The 20,318-nt window shown below is 39.3% G+C and overlaps 1 protein-coding gene across 3 annotated transcripts in view; it reads right to left on the reverse strand.

The window, feature by feature from the left end:
* Positions 1–1,519: 1,519 nt before the first annotated feature.
* LOC118324186 (guanine nucleotide-binding protein G(I)/G(S)/G(T) subunit beta-1) overlaps positions 1,520–20,318 on the reverse strand; it is a 33,182-nt gene continuing 14,383 nt past the window's right edge. For all 3 annotated transcript variants that reach the window (XM_035656369.1, XM_035656370.1, XM_035656368.1), the window contains 10 exons: positions 16,044–16,150; positions 15,023–15,061; positions 14,621–14,727; positions 10,987–11,050; positions 10,224–10,386; positions 8,743–8,809; positions 8,067–8,268; positions 7,317–7,533; positions 4,315–4,430; positions 1,520–3,784 (listed from right to left, as the gene is read on the reverse strand). In XM_035656369.1, the coding sequence (XP_035512262.1) occupies positions 4,324–4,430; positions 7,317–7,533; positions 8,067–8,268; positions 8,743–8,809; positions 10,224–10,386; positions 10,987–11,050; positions 14,621–14,727; positions 15,023–15,061; positions 16,044–16,100 (1,023 nt within the window). In that variant the 5' untranslated portion in view covers positions 16,101–16,150 and the 3' untranslated portion in view covers positions 1,520–3,784; positions 4,315–4,323. The remainder of the gene's footprint in view (positions 3,785–4,314; positions 4,431–7,316; positions 7,534–8,066; positions 8,269–8,742; positions 8,810–10,223; positions 10,387–10,986; positions 11,051–14,620; positions 14,728–15,022; positions 15,062–16,043; positions 16,151–20,318) is intronic.

Raw genomic sequence — 20,318 nt, forward strand, 5'->3', positions numbered from 1 at the left:
GTGTGGCTGCTGTGTGAATTCACTGATTATTATCGATATTAACAGTCATCATGTTAACAGTTCAATTACACTGTATGGATTTAGAACTGATTTCATTGTTTACTTTTACAATATGGAACTGTTTATTAGAATAGATTGATAGCATTTATTATCACACTCATTCTGATAATAATATATAACTAATAGAAACGTTTTTTTCTCTCTTGTGCTACATTTACTTACTGTATATGCCAATGCATTGCCCAGTTGTTGATATTGATAATTCAGAATGTACCAAAGCAAACCGTGTCCCCTATATCCACTATATACTATTCCTATATGTATATTTCTCTGTGTGATTTTGAACAAGTTCTACATGTCAACTCATCGCAAAGGGGCAACTAGCACTTTTTCCAGATTGTCTGAATATGTCATCTGGACAGTGATGCAATAGGACTGAATGTGGTCTGACCGCGCTGCATGACCAGAATAACTTTCCTAGGGGCCATGAGGCAAACATTTGGTGCTGGCCCCACATTGCCAGCTCAGGGTCTGACCTGGGGCCTTGGGGCGGTTTGTTGGTAATCCAGTTTGACATACCTTCGGGTTCTTGTCTCGAAATATGCAGGTGGTCTAGGCCGTACAGTTAAGAGGTTATTGCCCGTTCACTGTGTCATAGATGTGCTCAGTGAACGGGACATGTTGAATATAAAAGAAAGGTTAATCTCATATCAGTATTTAAAATAATGTTACCTGTTTTCATTCATTCACTCATAAGCAACTTCTCAGTTTCTAACAATGTGAGTAAATGTTATATGAGAAATAAATGAGCTTTTGATGTAATCACTTAACGTGCAGTATTACTGCTAGAATGAAAGTGTTATCTCCACAAAGAGGAACTGTACAGTGACACTGCTCTGACTGACTTTCATTTATCTGACACAAAGGAATAATCTGTGCTTTGGATTAGGGAGTGCTGTATGACGATTAATCACCATGTTATATGACAAAATAGATTGTATATAGTTTATAGGAGAATACATAATCTTTTAAATACAATTTAAAAAAAGCTCAATACAGCTGAAGAAACTCCCTCATTGCATTTCATGCTTCTGTCCAATAGAGGGCGAAAAAGGTCAGGGAGTGTTTCCAAGCATATACACCAAAGAAAAACACCAATCCAAAGGGAGAAATAAATAAACTACTGATGAGGGAAATGCCCTTTAGCAAGGCATTTAAGCAACCTGGCAGTTTATTGACATTACCAGACAAACACTGACAAGTCAAATGGCAGTAAAATATGTTCATGTGTGGTAGACTTTCTTCACTCACTAGCCAAAACGTGGCTTTATTCAAAGGCTGGTTAAATTTGACTGTTCACTAGCCATTGTCCAGTGGACAAAAAGTTTATTTTGCAACCTGCAAAAGTTTCAATCTTCCCAATAGGAATATGAGGTGTCCCTTTATGGTCAGTGTAAATGCTGAGGAACAAACAGCATGGCTACCTTGTGCAAATAACTGTACAGAGGAGTCAGACTGATTCAACAGTGGATAAGAAATTGTTTATTTGACTTGAACATAATTACAAGGAAACCAAACAGTCTGCAACATTCTAGCATCAGTGGAAACCGCTCTAAGTGAATCACACTCAACACAGTAGGTCATCTCAAACTGCTTTTTATTACATCTTAAATAACAGTACATTTTAATATAGTTTCTATCTTGCATCCAGCTTTCGGTTGTACACTGACTGACTTTAAAATTAAATACAAAAGGTGAAAAGGGAACAGTGGGGGTGCAGAGCTCTACAGTTATTTGATGGAGAAAGAGAGAAAAGGAAAGGGAATTTAATTAATTTTTAATATTTTTTATTTCATTTTATTTTTTGCCAACTCCAGGCCTAACGCACAATTACAGCACATTTTTTGTACAGAATGTCGCAGAGAAAAAACAGAATGGAAAAAATGTCACTACTGCTAAAGAAAGAGCGTCTCTGTTTACAAGGAGAAGGGAACAACAGAAAATTCTGCCATTCAGATGCTGCAAGATTTTTTTTTTTCATTTTTTATTAAAGGACAGAAAAAAACCTGTTATAAAATGTTTTTCTTTGTAAGTGGAATTTTGTTTGCTACAGAAGGAATGAAAATTTATTTGTTCCATTTGAGATTGTGTATGTTTAGGTGAATGAATGTACGTATGCATGTGTGTACAATTTAAACATTTACGTTACTTCTTAATTTGTGGAATCCCTCCCAAGTATGGACCAAGTAACCGTTTATGTTGCAGGGTTTGCTTCTCAAGTGCATAGCTTTGACATTAGAGTTGAATCATGTATGCACGGAGTAGCCAAAAACAAAAAGAAAAAAAAAGAAAAAAAGAAAGAAAGAAAAAGAAAAAATATAAATACCATTGTATTGATATATTCAACAGGTTATTTTCTTAAAGAAAAACATCAAAGGACTTAATTCCATATGCACCTTTTTAAGCAATTCTACAGCATGCGATTCTAAGAGATAACCCACCCATGGCAGACAACCAAAATCTTTTTTTTTTTCGTTTTTAACTTAAAAAGTTTCAATATCATTATTTTCAAACATTGATTTATACAACATGTCATTCACAGAGTAGTAACTGCATTTCCAAGCACGGAATGGGCACCTCTGTTAAAAGAGAAACGTCCGGATTGTAACCGGGCTAAAGTGGAGGTACTCCCTACCCAACCAAATCACATCACCGGTCCCAACCACGGGCAACAGAAACCAGGGAAAACAAAATTATATTAAAGGAGAAAAAAAAAGAATAAAAAAGGGGGGAGGGGTGGATTATGATCCGATGGGTTAATCTTCATTTAATTATTCTACACTGTCGCCAGACAAAAAGGTGTAAGAATGGTTAAAATGGTTTGTTTTTTTTTTTGTTGTTTTTCGTTTTAAAAACGAGCATTCATTATCATAAACAGCATGTGCTTGGTTAGTTTAACTTTTTTTTATCTTTAGACATTATTCTATATATGCAAAGTTTAATTTTTGTGCAAACAAAGATTTGTGGACTACACTGGAAAAAAAGAAACAGTAAAAGTATCATGGGACTAAATATACAGAAGGACCAGAAGTGGCTTGAGGACTCCCTGTTGAAGCTCAATTCTCTCGCTTTATTCTCCAGTGGGATAAAGCTGGATTTCAAATGACGTGATCTGGAGGTTCTTTTAGTTTCCAACTTAAAAACATTTTCTAAAATGTGTAAAGACTAGGAAATAAAACAAAGCTTTGATCCTCATTTTAAACATTAACTGACAGTTCACTGATCTACTTCTCTTTAACAAAACAAAAATAAAAATAATGAAAACAACAAAGAAACAAAAATAAACATGGCCAAAAAGCTATTAAGAGTTAGATCACTGTCATGTAATAACCTTCACTCAGACCTGTGTATAATGAGGACGCAGGACATGTTTGCTTGGTGGCGGCAGCAGCGGCGGTGGGGTGTTTGCATTTTCACTTACTACAATACCAGACCATGGTCATGGGAGGAATGCACAATTTTCCCCTCCGTTCCATTTTGAAACCACTAAATTCCTCAAGCTTTTTTTTTCCTTTTTTTGTTTTTTTTTTGTAGCTGAATGAGTGACAGACAATTGTGCTCTTTTAAATGAGAAGGAGAGAGAGAGAGAATTTTTGCCCTTGATAGTTTTTTGGGGTGTTTGGAGTCAGTATCATGGTGTTTTTGAAAAGATTGGATATGCAATAAAATTGAACATTGTGATGTTGGAATGGTCTTCCACTCAACTTTGGAGTCCAGATGCCATCTGGAAAACAAACAAAAGAATCATCATTATTATCTTTATTCAGTAAAGTCAACAGTAAAATTATTCAATCAAAGTTGATTATATGTGCGTATCTCCTCCAAGTTTTATTAGCACTCATAATTATTCTAACTGTGATAACTGCTCACACATTTATTTTATTCGTGTTTGTGTTTATTATTTCTAGTCCAACCTCAATATCACGTTACTTTCTGAAGCTATGAAAACAAAACATGGCAGGTCAGGCAGAAACTGTCACTGCACAGTAAAAAAACAACAACATTTAACTGGATGAAAAACATTTTAAATCCAGTGAAATTTAACACTGGGGCCCTCAGGTATAATAATTCCACTGTGTGTGCTGATGTGATATAATGTTTGATGTTTGTTTCACATTATGTTTCATATGTTGTACCTTCCTTACCAGCCACCAGGTGGCAGTAAATACAAATTCTAGATGAGGTCCCATGTGGCTGATGCTGTTAATAAACCATTGCTCTGACAGCCAACGTTCCTCTCAGTTCATCATTTACCTTCAGACTCTAGTTCCAGATCTTGAGGAAGCTGTCCCAGGACCCTGTTGCCACTGCCATGCCGTCGTCGGTCACACCCAAGCAGCTCACCCGGTTATCATGACCAGCCAAGACACCTGCGGGGACACCAGAGGCTAAGATACAGCAACAAATCTGCCCTGTCTCACGGATACCACATGCTAGGTAGGTAAGTAAAGTCAGAATTTCTAAATTGGACATTGTGGTAACCTGGTTTGATTCGTAAAATGTGAAACATGGAAAAAAAAGAAAAGGTGAAAAAGGACAAGGTGACACAATCTGCTTCAGGGCATTTGGGGTCTTGATACCCGCCTGCCTGATGTGTTTTGGTTCTTTGGTTCAAACCACAAAGAGCTCCAAATGCCACTTGCTGAGCTTTTAGACAATTATTAAAGGCTAATACTGACTCAATATGTTGATAATCAATATTTTACCCACCAATGGAGCAAATACATGTGTGTTTGTATACTTGAAATAGCCTGCTCAGATGTGGGCCTCCTCTGATCCCTATCCCACTATGCAGTCAATAGCTGTAAAGTATTCATGCCTCCATAGGGGCTCTTCACTGCTGGAGCAGGTGACACTTGCTGCTTTCCCAGATGTACATTAATGCCTTTTATACACACAACAATGAATCTTCTTCATATACAGACGCATTATCAATGTAAAACTACTCATGTCAATATTAGACTCTGGTTGCTTCCTGCAATATGCACTGAATAGAAAAAGCATGCCATGAGTTTTTGTGTTTCGCCTTGTGGTTTGTCCTCTACTCTGTTTGACAGAACTAAACCTATTATTAAATCTTAAACCTTATTCTTAAACAGATTACACGTGACAATTTCTTGGAGGTAACGTTTGTCTCATTTGAACATCAAACTTTAAAGGGTATTAAATATATGACACTAAAACTAAAAACAAAAAAGCATGTCATTTGCTAGCACACTGAACACTGGAAAAAATACTTGGAATTCAAAAGGAAAACCATCTCTACAAATTCCCCTAAATGAATTACACATTTAAAAAGAAAGTAATAGATTGCATGCACAAGTATTTGGGCCATTCAAGTATATATATTGGGAAAACATATGGGAGCAATGACAGCCTTGATTGTATGTGGACAGCTGTGTATCAGGTTTGCACATGTGGCCATTACATCTTCACCCCCTACTTCTTTGGAAAACTGCTTCAATTTCGTCAGGTTTCATGGGGAGTGTGAGTAAACAGGAGTTTTTAAGTCCTTTCACATATTCAGTATTGACTAAGGCCTCTGACTTGACTCTGACACACTGGTGATGTCATGAGACTTCACCCTCTGACTTGGCCATTGCTGCCTAGCTTTGGCTTTATGTTTTGTGCCATTGTCTTGCTTTCAGCAGGTTCTCTATCCACTATTTTTCTCTATTTTGCTGCATTCATGTTACACTACCTTCACAAACCTTGCAGGGCCTATTTGTTTCTACTGATGCATGATGTTCACTAAATATAGCATTTAGCATGATGGCCAAAAAGCTAATGTTTGTCTGATCATACCACTACGTTTTCCTCCACTTTATTTCTCAGTGTTCCAGAGTTGCCCTCTGGCAAACACTAGTGCAGATGTCATGTGAGTTTTTTTCAACAAGCATAAAGCTGCGAGTTGTGCACCAGGCAAGAGTTGTTGTATGACAGCTTCTCCCATCGCAGCCATGGAGCCCTGCACCTCCTTCAGAGCGTCCGTACACGTCTTGGTGGCTGGCTGTACTCTGTGCCTTCAAAGATTTCTTGTATCTTTTCCCTGACTGGCACTACTCAGTTACCTTTTCACAACTTTGTTTGGAAATGTTCTGTTGCCTTATGTTGTAGTTTTTAACAGGAAATTGACTAACCAGCTGTTTAACAATCAAGATGTAGATACAGAAATCAAAAATCTACAGTCACATCATGACAAAGTCTACGGTTAGGCACTGTATCACACAAGATACAGTGGAATAAACTAAACATTTTACAATTACTATAATACTGTTATAATAAACTTAATTACACATATATCAGGTTGATACCTTTATACAACAGGGATTTAATAAACATTCCTTTTTGTCATATTATCCAAACTGGTATCAGTCTGAAATGTTCAATAAAACATAGGATCTGTTTAGTATTTGCAATTAGCAGTCCAAATGAGATTAGTACATGGCATTTTAATGAGATTCATAACGGCTCAATGGCAAACTAATTTGTATGTTTTGTTTGTTCACTCTAAAACTTGCCTCACCTAAACAAATACCCACATTTAGATGAATCGGTTGATTCTGTCATAAACATCTGAAATGTACCTTTTGATACGCACACTTTGCCTCAACATGCTTCAGGTACTTCTCCTTCAGTTAGTGGTTTTCTACTAGCCTAACAACAAACCTCAGAACATTCTTGTATTATGTTATTTCGCGAGGAGTATATATTCCAGTACATCAGTCTGAAAACAGTGAAAAACTCCTCTCAGGGGGTTGGTGGTGTAGTGTGGTTCACTCAATATGTCCAACGTCCTAAAATCAACCAAGTAAGAGCCACGCCCGCTTTTTGCAGCAACTGGCCAGGTGTGTAGAGGTGTAAAAACTGAGATCTCAAAGCATGCAGCAGATTATGTTCTCCACATTCCTCCTGTTTTTACATCCTCTACTCTGTTCACTGCTGAACTGCAGTGAATGCAGAAGAAGAGGAGACTGTGGTGGAAGGCAACTGACACCTGGAGTTCTGAACGAAGGCAGCGGCAGATATGCTCCCTTTCTCCACCCCACATTTGTGAATAGGGGTTGACAGTGAACTCTGACATTTACTGCTGGTTAGCCACACAGCTGAAAGTGCTAGCACTGTAATGGAGCAGACCTGGAAAAATTGACTTTATGACATATTTGGCCAATTGGCCTCCAGAATAAGTTCCACAATTAATGTGGAACTACATCAACTACAACAACATATTCGTCTAGCTCCAATCCTTTGCTTACCTGCACGGTCGGCCTTCAAAGTGTCCCAGACGTTGCAATTGAAATCATCATAGCCAGCCAGCAGTAAGCGACCACTCTTGGAGAATGCCACGGAGGTGATGCCGCAGATGATGTTGTCATGTGAGTAAACCATCAGCTCCTGGTCAGCACGCAGGTCAAACAGCCGGCAGGTAGCGTCGTCTGAGCCCGTGGCAAAGGCGTTGCCATTGGGGAAGAACTGCAACAAGGGCCAAGGGAGATTTTTCAGTGTTTTTTATTTCAGCTTTTTCGCATACATTCTTTATTTAGTCATTGTGATTATGTTTGTTATTGTCCTTCAGTTGTGCAACAGTAACTAGCCGCACCTTTTTTGTGCAATTGGTCACTTAAAAATGTACAAATCATTTAACTTTTTGCAGTCTTTCCAGACATCTATGAAGTGTATGGATTGCTATTTCAGTAATAATTATCGAGTATGCACAACTATGAACGCCCAGGAAATGTTAAGAGTTTCATTCACACAAACTGAAAGGACTAGGTTTCATATATGTGACCAACAAACTATTAACACAGCCTAATTTAAATGCAGTCTTATTGTAATAGTGGGCATCCACAGACCTGAATGATCTACAGCTTGACTTGCAATATGCTTATAAACTTTACTTAAGACTTGCTCTGATTTGACATGGAGATGCCTTGAATGACTTGAGACTAGACACCCTGATATGAATAGTATATAACATGTAAGTGTGTGTGTGTGTGTGGCCTTACGCAGATAGCGTTGATGTCCGACTCGTGGCCAGTGAAGGTCTGTCGGCACATTCCTTCTCTGATGTCCCAGAGCTTGGCCGAGGCATCGCAGGCTCCAGAGACAAACAGCCTGGTGTCGGGCGCCAGAGAGAGACTCATGACATCACCGGTGTGACCAGCAAATGTAGTTGTCTGCTGACCAGTCTCAATGTCCCACAGAGCACTGCAAAAACAGAAAGAACGCTGTCAAATTACAGCAGCAAAACAACATGTAAAGTGCAATCGAGAAGGAATCTGATTGAGCTATGGTGTGATGCTGGTGGCTGTATGAAATCAAACTAGCCCAAGCACTTGAAGCTTAGGGTTGACTTGGCTTTTACTGCTGCCATGCTGGATATAATGTCAACAGTGGCGAGTGAATCTCAATATTGATCTGGAAAACTGATATGGCTATAATTGTTTCAATAGATATTGTTGAAAGAGAAATCTTAACCTTAAATCCTTAAATGTAGGAAAACCTTACAATACAATGCAAACAAATACGATAGCCCTGCAACTAAGGCTATGTTTGAAGTTTATAATGCTCTATTTCTGATTAAATTGTGTTAAGACAGGTGTTGAGTTAACCCTATGGTGAGGTCGTAGTTTGTGGAAGGGTGCTCTATTGGATTGCATTGGGTGCAGTGCCACAACTCACCAGGTGGTGTCTCCAGAGCTGGTAACAATCTGGTTGTCATCCAGGAAGCGACAGCAGGACAGGTAACCTGTCAGAAATCAAACACATTGATTAAATAACTCATTTATGATGGACAGTCTCTTCTATAGTAGGAGAGGCTTCATTTCTGCACAGAGGAACAAATTCTATTCCAAATTGTCTGAGTGCAAAATGCTATGTGTGCTGGATGTGGGGGAGATGAATTGACTAATTCACTACCAGAAACAGAAAAAAGGCTGTGGGGTACCCCCTGGTTCATGACTTGCTTCCATAATTCATCCTTTACTAGCTGGCAGAGTGTACATACCCCTCCCTATAGTGAGGGAACTAGAACTAAAATGCTGACACACTTCCTGCATCATGTGACACTGATCAGATGAATGCTCCTCGCCTAAGAGCTCAACACTTTCACTGGTTTGAGCTAGGATACAGCTAGACCAGCTCCTACATTTATGAAGAAACACACACCATGTGACTGGCATCTTTCGGATGTGAGAATAATTCGGCTTACACCAGCAGATGAGGTTGACATGCCTTATATTTGACTGGTTGCTGTGGGAGGCAGACATTTATACAATACATTCATCAGTCAAAGTGTCCCATCCTCGCTACCTGATATCAACTACATTCACATTATTAGAAATTATCTCTTCTCCACCCAAAGAAAGAGACAAATTCAAACTCAAGTGTGAAGCGGTCTTTAAAAATGCAGTGACAGAGTTCTGTTAAGATAACATTATGACAATTTGACATTTTGGACCTCTCTTGTCCTTGCCCCTTTGTAGAAAGCAGCACACAAAGGCTGGGTGAACATGATCATGCCAAGTGTTGTCTATTGATGTTTCATGTTCCAGTTCCTTCTCGCCGCCATTTCGGCAAGCTAATGTGTGCAGATCTTAGAGTACATTTAACATGAATTCATTAAAATCCAAGAGTTATCTGTAGTATTTCTGCTAAACATAGTGTGACTTAATATCTGCAGGAACTATTGAACGCTAATGAGGGACCAACTTGAGAATTCGGTATTCCTAAAAGCAGGACCGGTCCGAGGCCTTCCTCTCTAGCCTGTGATGTCAGAAACCTGACTACTGCTACCTGATGTTTGGTAGCTACAACTCAAGTTCGATTAACATGCTTGCTGATAAAATGTGTTCTTGTGTGTCCACCTGGGTGGTAGAGAGATGCAGCTTTAAGGGAACTAAGCTGTTTCTCTATTTATTGTCATTCACACAGATAAATGACAGAGGTCAGCACAGAGGCATCAATTACACCAAACTGTCAGTCTGGGTTCCAGAGACAACTTTTGTTGTCCCATAGCCTACAGAATATTTTCCTATTGCAGAATCATATCTACATTAAATAGTAGACACTGAGTATCTGTACAAATACGATCTATTGGCAGATAAATCTGACTATCAAAAAATCTTGGGATTGATGGGTAAATGTTGATGTTTCCAGCCTACCTGTGTGTCCGGCCAGCTCACGGCTGACACGCACATTTCCCTCGCGGGTCTTCAGGTTGTAGATGGAGCAGATGTTGTCCAGACCTCCACAGGCAACATAGTTCCCAGAAGGGGCATAGGCGCACGTCATCACCCAGGAGGAGCGCAACGGGATAGCATGGACCTGGAAGAGAGGAGGAAGATTTAATATTAGATAGTATGCAGTGACAGATGGGAGAGAGAGGCATGGGCATGTGACAAGGTCTGTCTGCAATATTAACTTAACCTTTCAAGGGCACAATATAAATAGCATTACTTGGCACCCTCAAACAGTTGAATTGTTTTATAATGAACTCAGCACTTTGTCAATCAAAACCAAACTATCTGCCAGAAATGGGGGTAGTAATGATTATTGCAGACTTGTGTTTTGATGAACAAATACCGACAATGGTTCACCTGACAACCAGTTGCCAAACCATTTGGATATCTGGTGAAAGTCAACCATATAATTTCTTTATCTTTAGACTTCCTCATAAGCCAAAGTTTCTCTTTTGACTTGTTGGTTTGAGATCCAATTGCCTTTAGGCAAGCTGACCGACTGATATTCTATAATGTCATCTTATTACCTTATTTTAATATTTTGATGATGACCTTTGCTCTTATTGTTCCATTGCCGTAACAATATAACTTGGAATTATTACTGTTCACAGATTCACCAAAAGAAAAAGAAAAACAAGAATTACAGGCCATTGAGATCGTTTCCTGTGGAATATGGTGGTTTTACCTTGTTCGTGGTGTAGCTGTCCCAAATAATGAGTTTGCCGTCCTGGGAGGCACTGACCAAAAGCCTGATGAAAAGAAAGATCAGATCAAACGAGTCCGACAGAACAATTTAAAATGACCAGTCCCTACAAACCTGAGACAAAGGTTTTCTGTGAGTTTCAACCAGCAGAGAAATACAGATAGAACAATGACAACATGCGGATACAGTTAACACCAATTGCATCTATCTTATCCAATCTGTGGTGTTGTTTCTGTATACATTTGTAATATATTGGTACTCGGTTCCTGTCATTTGTAATCTTCACAAACACAAATAATAGTAAGTGACACACAATTTATTGTTGTTTAAATGTTTTCATTAATTCTGTGAATATTTGAACATTAAGTGAGTTTTAGTTTTTAAAGTGTTTGGCCAGTGATGCACTTTTTGTTGTGCTCACTTTTATTTGAGGGTGTTTGTATCCATATTGGGAGTACAGTGTTGTACTGAACAACAATTGGAATATGTATTTTTTTAAAAAGCTACAATTCCCACACTGTTAACCTGCGCATAAAGTCATCACTTTAACCTCAAATGTATTGTTTCATTTCAAATCCAATGTGCTGAAGTGCAAGGACAACACAATATAAAATGTGTCGCTATCCAAACACTTACAGACTGCACAGAATATTATATAGAGTGTGCAGTACCTTTACGTGCATTAATTATGGATATTAAATGTAATTGTAATGGACAAAACATCCAGGACAATGTGTTTTTCTATGAGTGCATATCTGACAACAGATAGCAAGCAACCCAGGCCACATGATCCAATTTGTTGTCTACATAAATGGGTGGAGAGATGGTGGGCTCAAGATACATCATGGAAGCCAAACATTGTGATGCTTAACAAAGACGTGAATAGAATTTTGTTGTGCAGACTCTACTTCAATCACAACAGTGATGGATTGACTAATTAAAAAGCACCATAATGTATGGAGTTTTAGCAGTCAAAACATTTTTGGTAATGAATTTAAAGCTTTTAATCCAGTACCTACATACATCTACGTACTTTCTGGGCCATTTATTCACTTTCAGTATTTTATGTGCTTCAAAAACACAACTTGCACACTCTGCTAGTAAGCATAGTTATTGTAATAGGAGTCATTCCAAACCCTGCTTTTTTATTCTACAGACAGACAGGTACCTGTGTGGCTGTGTTCTGCTATCTGGGTGAATCTAACAAGAGTAACCACAGTGATGGCCCCAATGCACATAGGAACAGGAAAAGGAGTGAACACACCAAGGCCTGCTGGGACTATGCAAATCTTAACTACCGGGCTGGCGGGAACACACTTACATGAGCACACTCCAGCACATAATAAGCCAGGGACAGAAAAGTCTGTGCTGGCAATTTTAGTCAAAAAGAAAAATGAAGCATTGGCTTTCCAACCTTCAAATTAACATATTAAACTGAAATAATCAAAGCCTAGGATGATGTCAAAAGCAGGAAAATGTAACAACTTCAGATTAGGCCCAATATTAACTTCCAGTGAAATGTGATAGAGTGACTATTTGTGTGCGAGTGTGTGCGGGTGTGTGCATGTCAGCTGGGAGATGATGATGCAATGCTTTGATGTGCTCACTTTCTAGTCAGAATAGAGCTCTGACATCAACAGGGTTGGGAACAGACACCCAATGTTTTCTAAGATGAACAAATCAAACCATGTTCATTGTATTTATTGCTCTGCTTTTCTCAGAATCACTTTTAAAACCTGATTTTGAGCAAACACAAATTCAGTTTGCTCATCATTCATCAGGTCTGTTTGGCTAACTGTGATAAAGTCAAACAAAAGTGAAAGAAAGTGTGTTTGGCTGAAGTGTTGTTCAGCTCAAGTGAATAGCAGCAAACGAAGAAAGGAAAACACAAGATGAAGCCAAACTTTCAGTTTCTTCTAATGTTTGCCATTTCAGCTAATGTAAACAGCATTCATGTGAAACCAAATGCACCCAGGTACCAAGGACTCATTTACATAGTGTATAGTTGTGTGGTGAGTTAGGTTTTTAGAGAGAACAATTTTGGAGGCTGGAGTCCATGATGAGTTAAAGATTATGAGAGACAAAAACAAAAATTAACGGCCTAATAAAAATGGTGCACAACATTTATCTATCATTTATCTTTATCAACTATCTGATATTGCTTTAAACATTTCTGTCCATTAAATTCAGTGCAGATAAGGTATTTCAGATGTTGCAATGGTTATATAATAAGATCACTCAATACTTAATTCTCAAGAAATCAACAATTTGAAAAATCATCTTAATTCCAAATCCTATAAACAGAAATCAACTGTAACAAGAGCCAGCTTGTTATCAGTAGAGCCATAAAAATAACAAAAACCAAACAACTATTGGGTCAACTGTGGTTATGAACAAATCTTTTCATGTGGGACATGAATTATGACTCACTGATTTCATGAGGATCGAGGTTATCTAGTTCTACATTCAAGCTCCTTTACACACTATTACACAGAATTTTAGTTTTTAAAAATAAAACTGACTTCTTTATACTAGAAAACAATGTTTTATGGTGACTGAAATGTTAAATTTCTCATGTTTAATCATAGTACTATTACAAACCTTTGTATCTTACAGGCATTTTACATTTTATAAGATAAACCTTTGTGTAGATGTATGGTTCACAGATGACTACACCCTGAACATTTAACCCGATATATTATTGGCTAATGACGGAAACTACCTGTAAATGAGTGCTGGGTTTCTTTCTAAAACTGTTAGAATCCCACTTAAGACTGAATTCAAGTAGTGTCTCCATGGGGCTAAAAATACCAGACTTAGCCTCGACTCTGGGTCAAAACATCTTCATGTGACCTTCTTTCTGGGTGGCTGAATCTCAGCAGGTAGTCTAATAAATACCCCAACTCCTCCGGGAGGTGAAACATTAACAGATGAAACAAATAAACAGGAAGAGCTGACGGTGGGTAAACAGTGGTAGATTTTTTTTGTCTTGGGTTTATGACTGGGAAGATGATGAGGTGACATGGCAGTTTGCAATGGTCTCTCTGTGGACTGACGCACACCAGCACCACAGTGATTAACTTGTTGTTTGCTGAGGTGAGGGGTGTGTACAACTCCAGGGAAAAGGCTGTATGTAAAGTGAGGAGTGTTGCTTCATCTGCCTCAGCTATCTAGCCTCAACACAGCTCCAACAAAGGCTGACTCCATTTTGAGTATTTTCCCTACCCACATACCCCACCCCCAACGCACACAAACACACAACACAGTAGACACACTCAAACATAGAGTGACTGATGCGTGCTCAATGTGCATTCAACAAAAATGCATTACCTATTGTGCATGTGCGTACGTTCCTACTGTTGAATTGTTACAACACTGAGTATATGTTAATCTGATAGATCACTTTGCACAGATGTAAAGAAAAAAGACCTGCTTTTGGATGCAAAAGGGAGCTATTGCAGAATGCCATGATTTGACCAGGACCCTCAGGAGAAGTAACTAGCACAAAGACAGTCAAGCTAGCTTTTCTATCCATTTCCTGCATTTAGGCGAAGGGGGCTGGGCTGATGGGATGAAATATTTAGTTAATGGACAGAATGGAGTTGAATGAGATTACCTCGAGTCAGTGCCCCAGTGCATGGCATAGATTTTAGCCAGATGCCCCCTCAGTGTCCGTCTAGTACGCATCTGAATTCGGCCAACAGGGTCGATGTTAGCTGTGATCTAAACAAGATCAAGATGAGAGAAACAGTTTAACTTTAATGCCACTATATTTTTTCTGATGTTTGCACTCAAGCTTCAAGTAATGTGGCATAGTGAGGTGGCATTTGTCAAAGGCACAAATAAAGATATGACTAACAAAAACATAAAAAGAATGCAGTCTTCAAATCATGCACCACCCACCCAAACACCCACCCAACAGCTAAGCTGATTTTAGTTTTTTTTTTAAAACATATTTTATCACTGTTAACTAATAAATAATGGTGAGTGAAGATCATGGTATGGACATATTTCTTACCTGAGACAGGGTAGCATCCGCACACGCTTTCCTGGCATCCTGAAACACAACAACTCGGTCAAAAATGTTTCAGCACGCTAACTCTTCATCATTAGTGTAACACCAGTGTATCAATAGGACTGCGTCGATAACCCCAATACTTTTGTGTACCATCCAATAAACTCAAATGCGTTTATCGCACAAACTGCACTGAAAAAGTATAGCTATTGATAATAACATTCATATATTCATGCCTGTGATACACCTTCAAAAATAATACACCATGTATAAGTCTCTGTCACAAACTGACAGTGGGGTTCGCCTTATCTGTACCCCAGTGACGCTGTCTTTTACTGTGGGGCTCACTTACCTTTAAATCAAAGCGCTACGACAATCTCAAAAACAATAAAGATAACTACATGATCTCCACTTAACTGCATTGTGGCAATCATACCAAGCATTTTAATAATAAAATAAATGTCATCATGCACTAATGGAGCAATACAAGTAAAAAATTCTGCATCAGCATAACAATTAAAGTGGATTCTCATTCAGTTGCATATCACTCCAATTATGCTAGCAATGATGCCTAGCAGACAGCTTTAACTTTAACACAGTAATCATCTGCGACACTAATGTGTGAAATGTACAGTGGCTCATGATGGAATTTTGTCATCCCACTTCTGTTGTAGTGGCTGATTTACATCACTGGCAAAGTTTCACTGAATTTGATCATTTGAGCCAACGACAATATAACATACTGTCATGGGCTATAAAAGCTTTCTGCAAACACTTAACTAAGACCAGACCTTTATCCAGCAGGCTAGCTCTGAAAAGGGGCATCATTTGTACTTTATAATGTCATCATTAATGGAGAAGCATGAAAATAGGTAGCTTCTCAATGGAAAATCTGCTTTCATCAACACTAGTTTGAGATATCAGTTTCATGGAGCACATGAATTGACTGACAAAGTGTCAACCTGGATTTGTAAACCAAGAAAAAACTGAAAACGGGTAGACTTGAGGACACTGAAGGACTTACTCTGATCTGGTTCTTGAGCTGCTCAGCCTCCTGGCGTAGCTGATCCAGTTCACTCATTTTCCTCTGCTAATGGTGTGCTTCGCTCCGCCGCCTAGACTCTTGCTGATCTGGAGGAGACAAGAAATGAGAGACTCAACAAACATACCACATACTGCTCATTCAATGTTGGTTTTATTATACAAAATGTACAATTATGTAATTTATACTTTTGACTCTGAATGCCAGTGCAGCAAATTACATGCAAGGCCAGGGGCAAAATGTGAAGACATTATGTGCTTTCTCTTTTGTAATGAATTTAAGGACATGGTTACTTCAACAAAATGCAGCTGAGGATCACATAGTGTCTGTTAAATCCAATCTGTAAGGCCCAGACAAAGTCGCAGGGAATCACAACAGCCCAACACTTTCTAGACAGCTCAAGACTTGTCCTTGCCAGCTTGAAACTGTTACCTAGCAACAAGCACTCGGCAGCTACTTTAGGCTTAAGATAACAATTTTGAGGATGATGTTGAATTTGTTCTCTCTCCCTTCCAAACAATAGCAAACCCTTGGGCAAACATTTGGCCATACTGAGTAGCTGATAACAATTCCTCAACAGCCAAAGCAAAAAATACTTTAAAAACCAAAAAAAAACCCTCCACTAGCCGTAAGGGACCATAAACGTACCCCTACTGGAATGTCAAAATGAAGCAAGATTAAGAGTCCAGCTATCAAGAAAGCAGAGGCAGACCAAGAGACCAGCTTGGGTTTGTTGCACTACTGGAACCCCAAGGTGCTCAGATGACAGGCAGGGGTTTGGCAAAGCTGTCAATGCTCTGGCCTCTGGACTCTAAACTCTCCTCCAATGTCATCCCTGTAATCCTGGGACACAGTTGATTCAGCTCCTCCAGCCAAATCCGGTTAAGACAAAACCTGCTGATGATCCTAAAAGCAGTGGCTATCCCGCTGACCCCAATCCTCTGGTTGACGCTCTTAGCACTGACACTTTCACTCTCCACAGAAAGAAACAAATTCTACTAAAAAGAAAAAATACAATTGTAAGAACTGCGAACTCTGGCTTATAGGCACGTTGGACACTGATGCAAGACACATTGTGAGTGGTACAATCATTACTACTTTAAGAGCCTGTAGGAGTCATAGCAAGTCAGCAGACAAAACTTTCCAAAACAGCTGTCCACACTCCGGGATAATTCATCATTTCAGTGACCACATTCAGTGAAGCAAATGATGTCTTCCTTTGACGCGCTCCCTTTTCACCCATTCCAAGGACCATTACCCTCACAATTTAAAGAAAAAAAAACTACATTTGCTTAAAAGGAAATACTGTAATAAAATCACCGCCCATCTATCAAATACAAACTAACTACAGTACCATTTTGTACTGCAAACACACCTTACCTCCCTGTTTCTCTGGGTCTCGATATAGGTCCTTTGTCCTGGGGAGTGTCGAGACCTTCTGAATGAACACCTTATCCTTCAAGCGTCTGACATCTCAGTAGCTACCTGTCACCTGATTGGCCAGCGCTGCTAAATGGGTCTGCATCTAAGCAAGGCGCCTTAACCCGTAATCTTGGTGATAAAAACGCCTCGTGGTAATATCACTGGCTAATTCTTGTCTTCTCTTTAATAGCCCTCAGTGTAAGAGGTAATGTAACCTGCCGGTGGCCTATACGGGGGCTGTCAGCAGTCAAAAGATTTTGGAAGCTGAACACATATCAGACTGTAAAACCTGAACATTAGTGTAAAAAAATAAAGTGCATTAGGCCAAGGATATGTTCCACTGGTTGATGAAGTCTAGGTTCAGGTGATTCACACACGCTGCAGTGTATAAATAACGACCACACTTCTACTGCTGACAATTGTGTCAAATTTATAACAGACTTTACAGCTAAAGTAACCTTGCCCCTAAAGCCTTGTATTACAATCTAAAAAGTTTGTTTTCATTTTCTGTATCTTTGTCTTATACCGTGTTGTTGTTTTTCGGGCACTTCTGTTGAATTTTTGTTTACCCAATTAACATTATGGTATACTGTCACTCCTATAGCATTCTTTAGGAACACCCTGTTGTCCTTCTGATATGTATGCCCGACTCTGTAGAGGAACAATGCAAAGGGTCACATATCCGACTCCCAAAAACGTGCTTGCTCCTGACTAAGGTAGTGCTTTCCCATGGCCCAGGAACTACGGGGGTGGAGTCTGCAGTGCTAAAGGTTGTTGACTGGTCCCACAAGCCTTGTGGCTGCTACAGCATGCAGCATCCATTCTGTGTACAAGTAAGCACTGGTTGTCCCGCCTTTACGTGACTATGCAACACAGGACGCAATCGGTATACCCTTTGCAGCCCCTTCGTAGGCTAGTGGCTTGTTTAATGAAGCGTTCAGGGAATCCTGGTAAATATGTCTGGGAATACGTGCGATATTATACGATATTGCATCATATTTAGTAGGTGCTTGATTCAGCTGGCCATAAGTCACTCTTAAATATATCACATAACCTAGATTAATAATAAGAGTGGTTGTGGACGATGTTTAAAAAAAGAAAAGAAAGCCTGGTAGAAACTCCACTTCGTTATTGACCGTGCACAAAGTCTAAAATGTGATTCAAACATCTATATTCTTATGGCCTCCACACAATTTTTCACATATATCTGGTTGTAAAATCTCTCCAATCAAAACCCACCAGAAGTCTACAATCCATTCACATGAGCAAAGGCTTGCTATCTTTCCATGCTCTGGCAGGAATGTACTGCAGCCATCTTAACTTCTTTCTTATTTTAGGGGCTTTCGTCTTGGCTTAAACAAGTGAAACACATGCTCAGTTGGGCTGAGGTCAGGTGATCGACGCAGCCTGTCAAGAACATTCCACGGTTTGGTCCTTAAAAAAAAAAGGTCCTAAAACTGTGACAATTTCAGACTGCTGTGTATGAAGTGATTACGAATCTTTTTTGTTTTACTCAATGATCTCTGTGCTCAAAAATACACTGGCTTCTTAAAATGCAAATATTGAATTCATGAAATGTAAAAGAAATCCTACTGACTAAATATATAATATGGCGGCACTCTTTACTGGCAATTAGTATTAGAGGTGTGATTCAGAGGACTCTTTTTCCCTTGTGCTGGTGGTGGGAGTGTTGAAACCACTGGCAGCCCAACAGATAGAGCCTCGACTGCGCTGCCTTCTCTTTCTGCCAGCTATTTTTAGAGAGGTGGTGGGGGAGGAGGAGGAGAAAGAGGAGGAGGGAAGCAGACTTCACATTTTCCAGCCACTCCTATCAGCTCCGACATCTCGAGCACAACACAGTGACAAGGAGAGAGGAAGTGTAATTTGACTCCACACACACAAACACACTTCATTGGTATTTCTCCTTCCCATATAGCAATGATCATGCGCCATTCATTTTCACACCATACAGATTTATAAGTGGCCTAGATGAGCTTCTTAATCAGAGAACATTACTGTGGATGTTGCTTTATACAGGGTGAGAAAAAAAAAAATCATGTAAGAGGACTTCTTCTCTACAAATATTTATTTCAAAGAAAGGACTGAGAGAAGGATTAAGAGCAGCACATTTGTGGATTTCAAAAAGGTTGTTTGGCCCTTTTAAATAATAACTTGTGTTTAATTTGAACAAATTCTCTCATAGTTCCTGAACCATAAAGGAATTAATGTCCAATCTCATCACCCAACATATCACAAACAATCAAAAATGCAACTCTAATAACTAGGCTCAGGGCACTTTAGAATCATATTGTTTTAAATCAAAAGACTTGAGAAGGATAAGCTAATGAAAAACAAACATTAAGAAAAGCGTCATAACACAATAGGGGAGCAGGTGTGAAGGGATATAAATCACAGGATGGTCCAGTGGGGTTTGGCAGTAGATTTTTGGGTTAGATGAAAGGCTCCACCCTGATGACATAAGGAGTGGGACAGGCAGTGAGATGTTCTGGTGCACAAGAGGATAGAGGCGAGAGAGGCAAGCTGGAGGACAGAGCCAGATTAAACTAATGAGAGTGAACAAGCAGAGGACAATTGGGAGAGGAGCTGCTAATTAACCCCTTGGTGAAGGGGAGCAAGGCTTGGTAAGCTTCCCAGCATTAAAGACTGAGCAGAGGAGGCCTACACTTACTTCTCTGTGGGTTCCTTGGTCTTCTCAAAATATATCTTTTCTCATCTGGTTTTCTGCCAAATACACTGCGCAAATGTGTATATACAGGATGAAGTACTGTACATGTTGTACAGGGGGTAAGCACACAATCCAAACCAATCCAGTAC

Source organism: Morone saxatilis, unplaced genomic scaffold (genome assembly GCF_004916995.1).
Source record: "Morone saxatilis isolate NCDOM2014 unplaced genomic scaffold, NCSU_SB_2.0 Contig15, whole genome shotgun sequence".
NCBI lineage: Eukaryota > Metazoa > Chordata > Actinopteri > Moronidae > Morone > Morone saxatilis.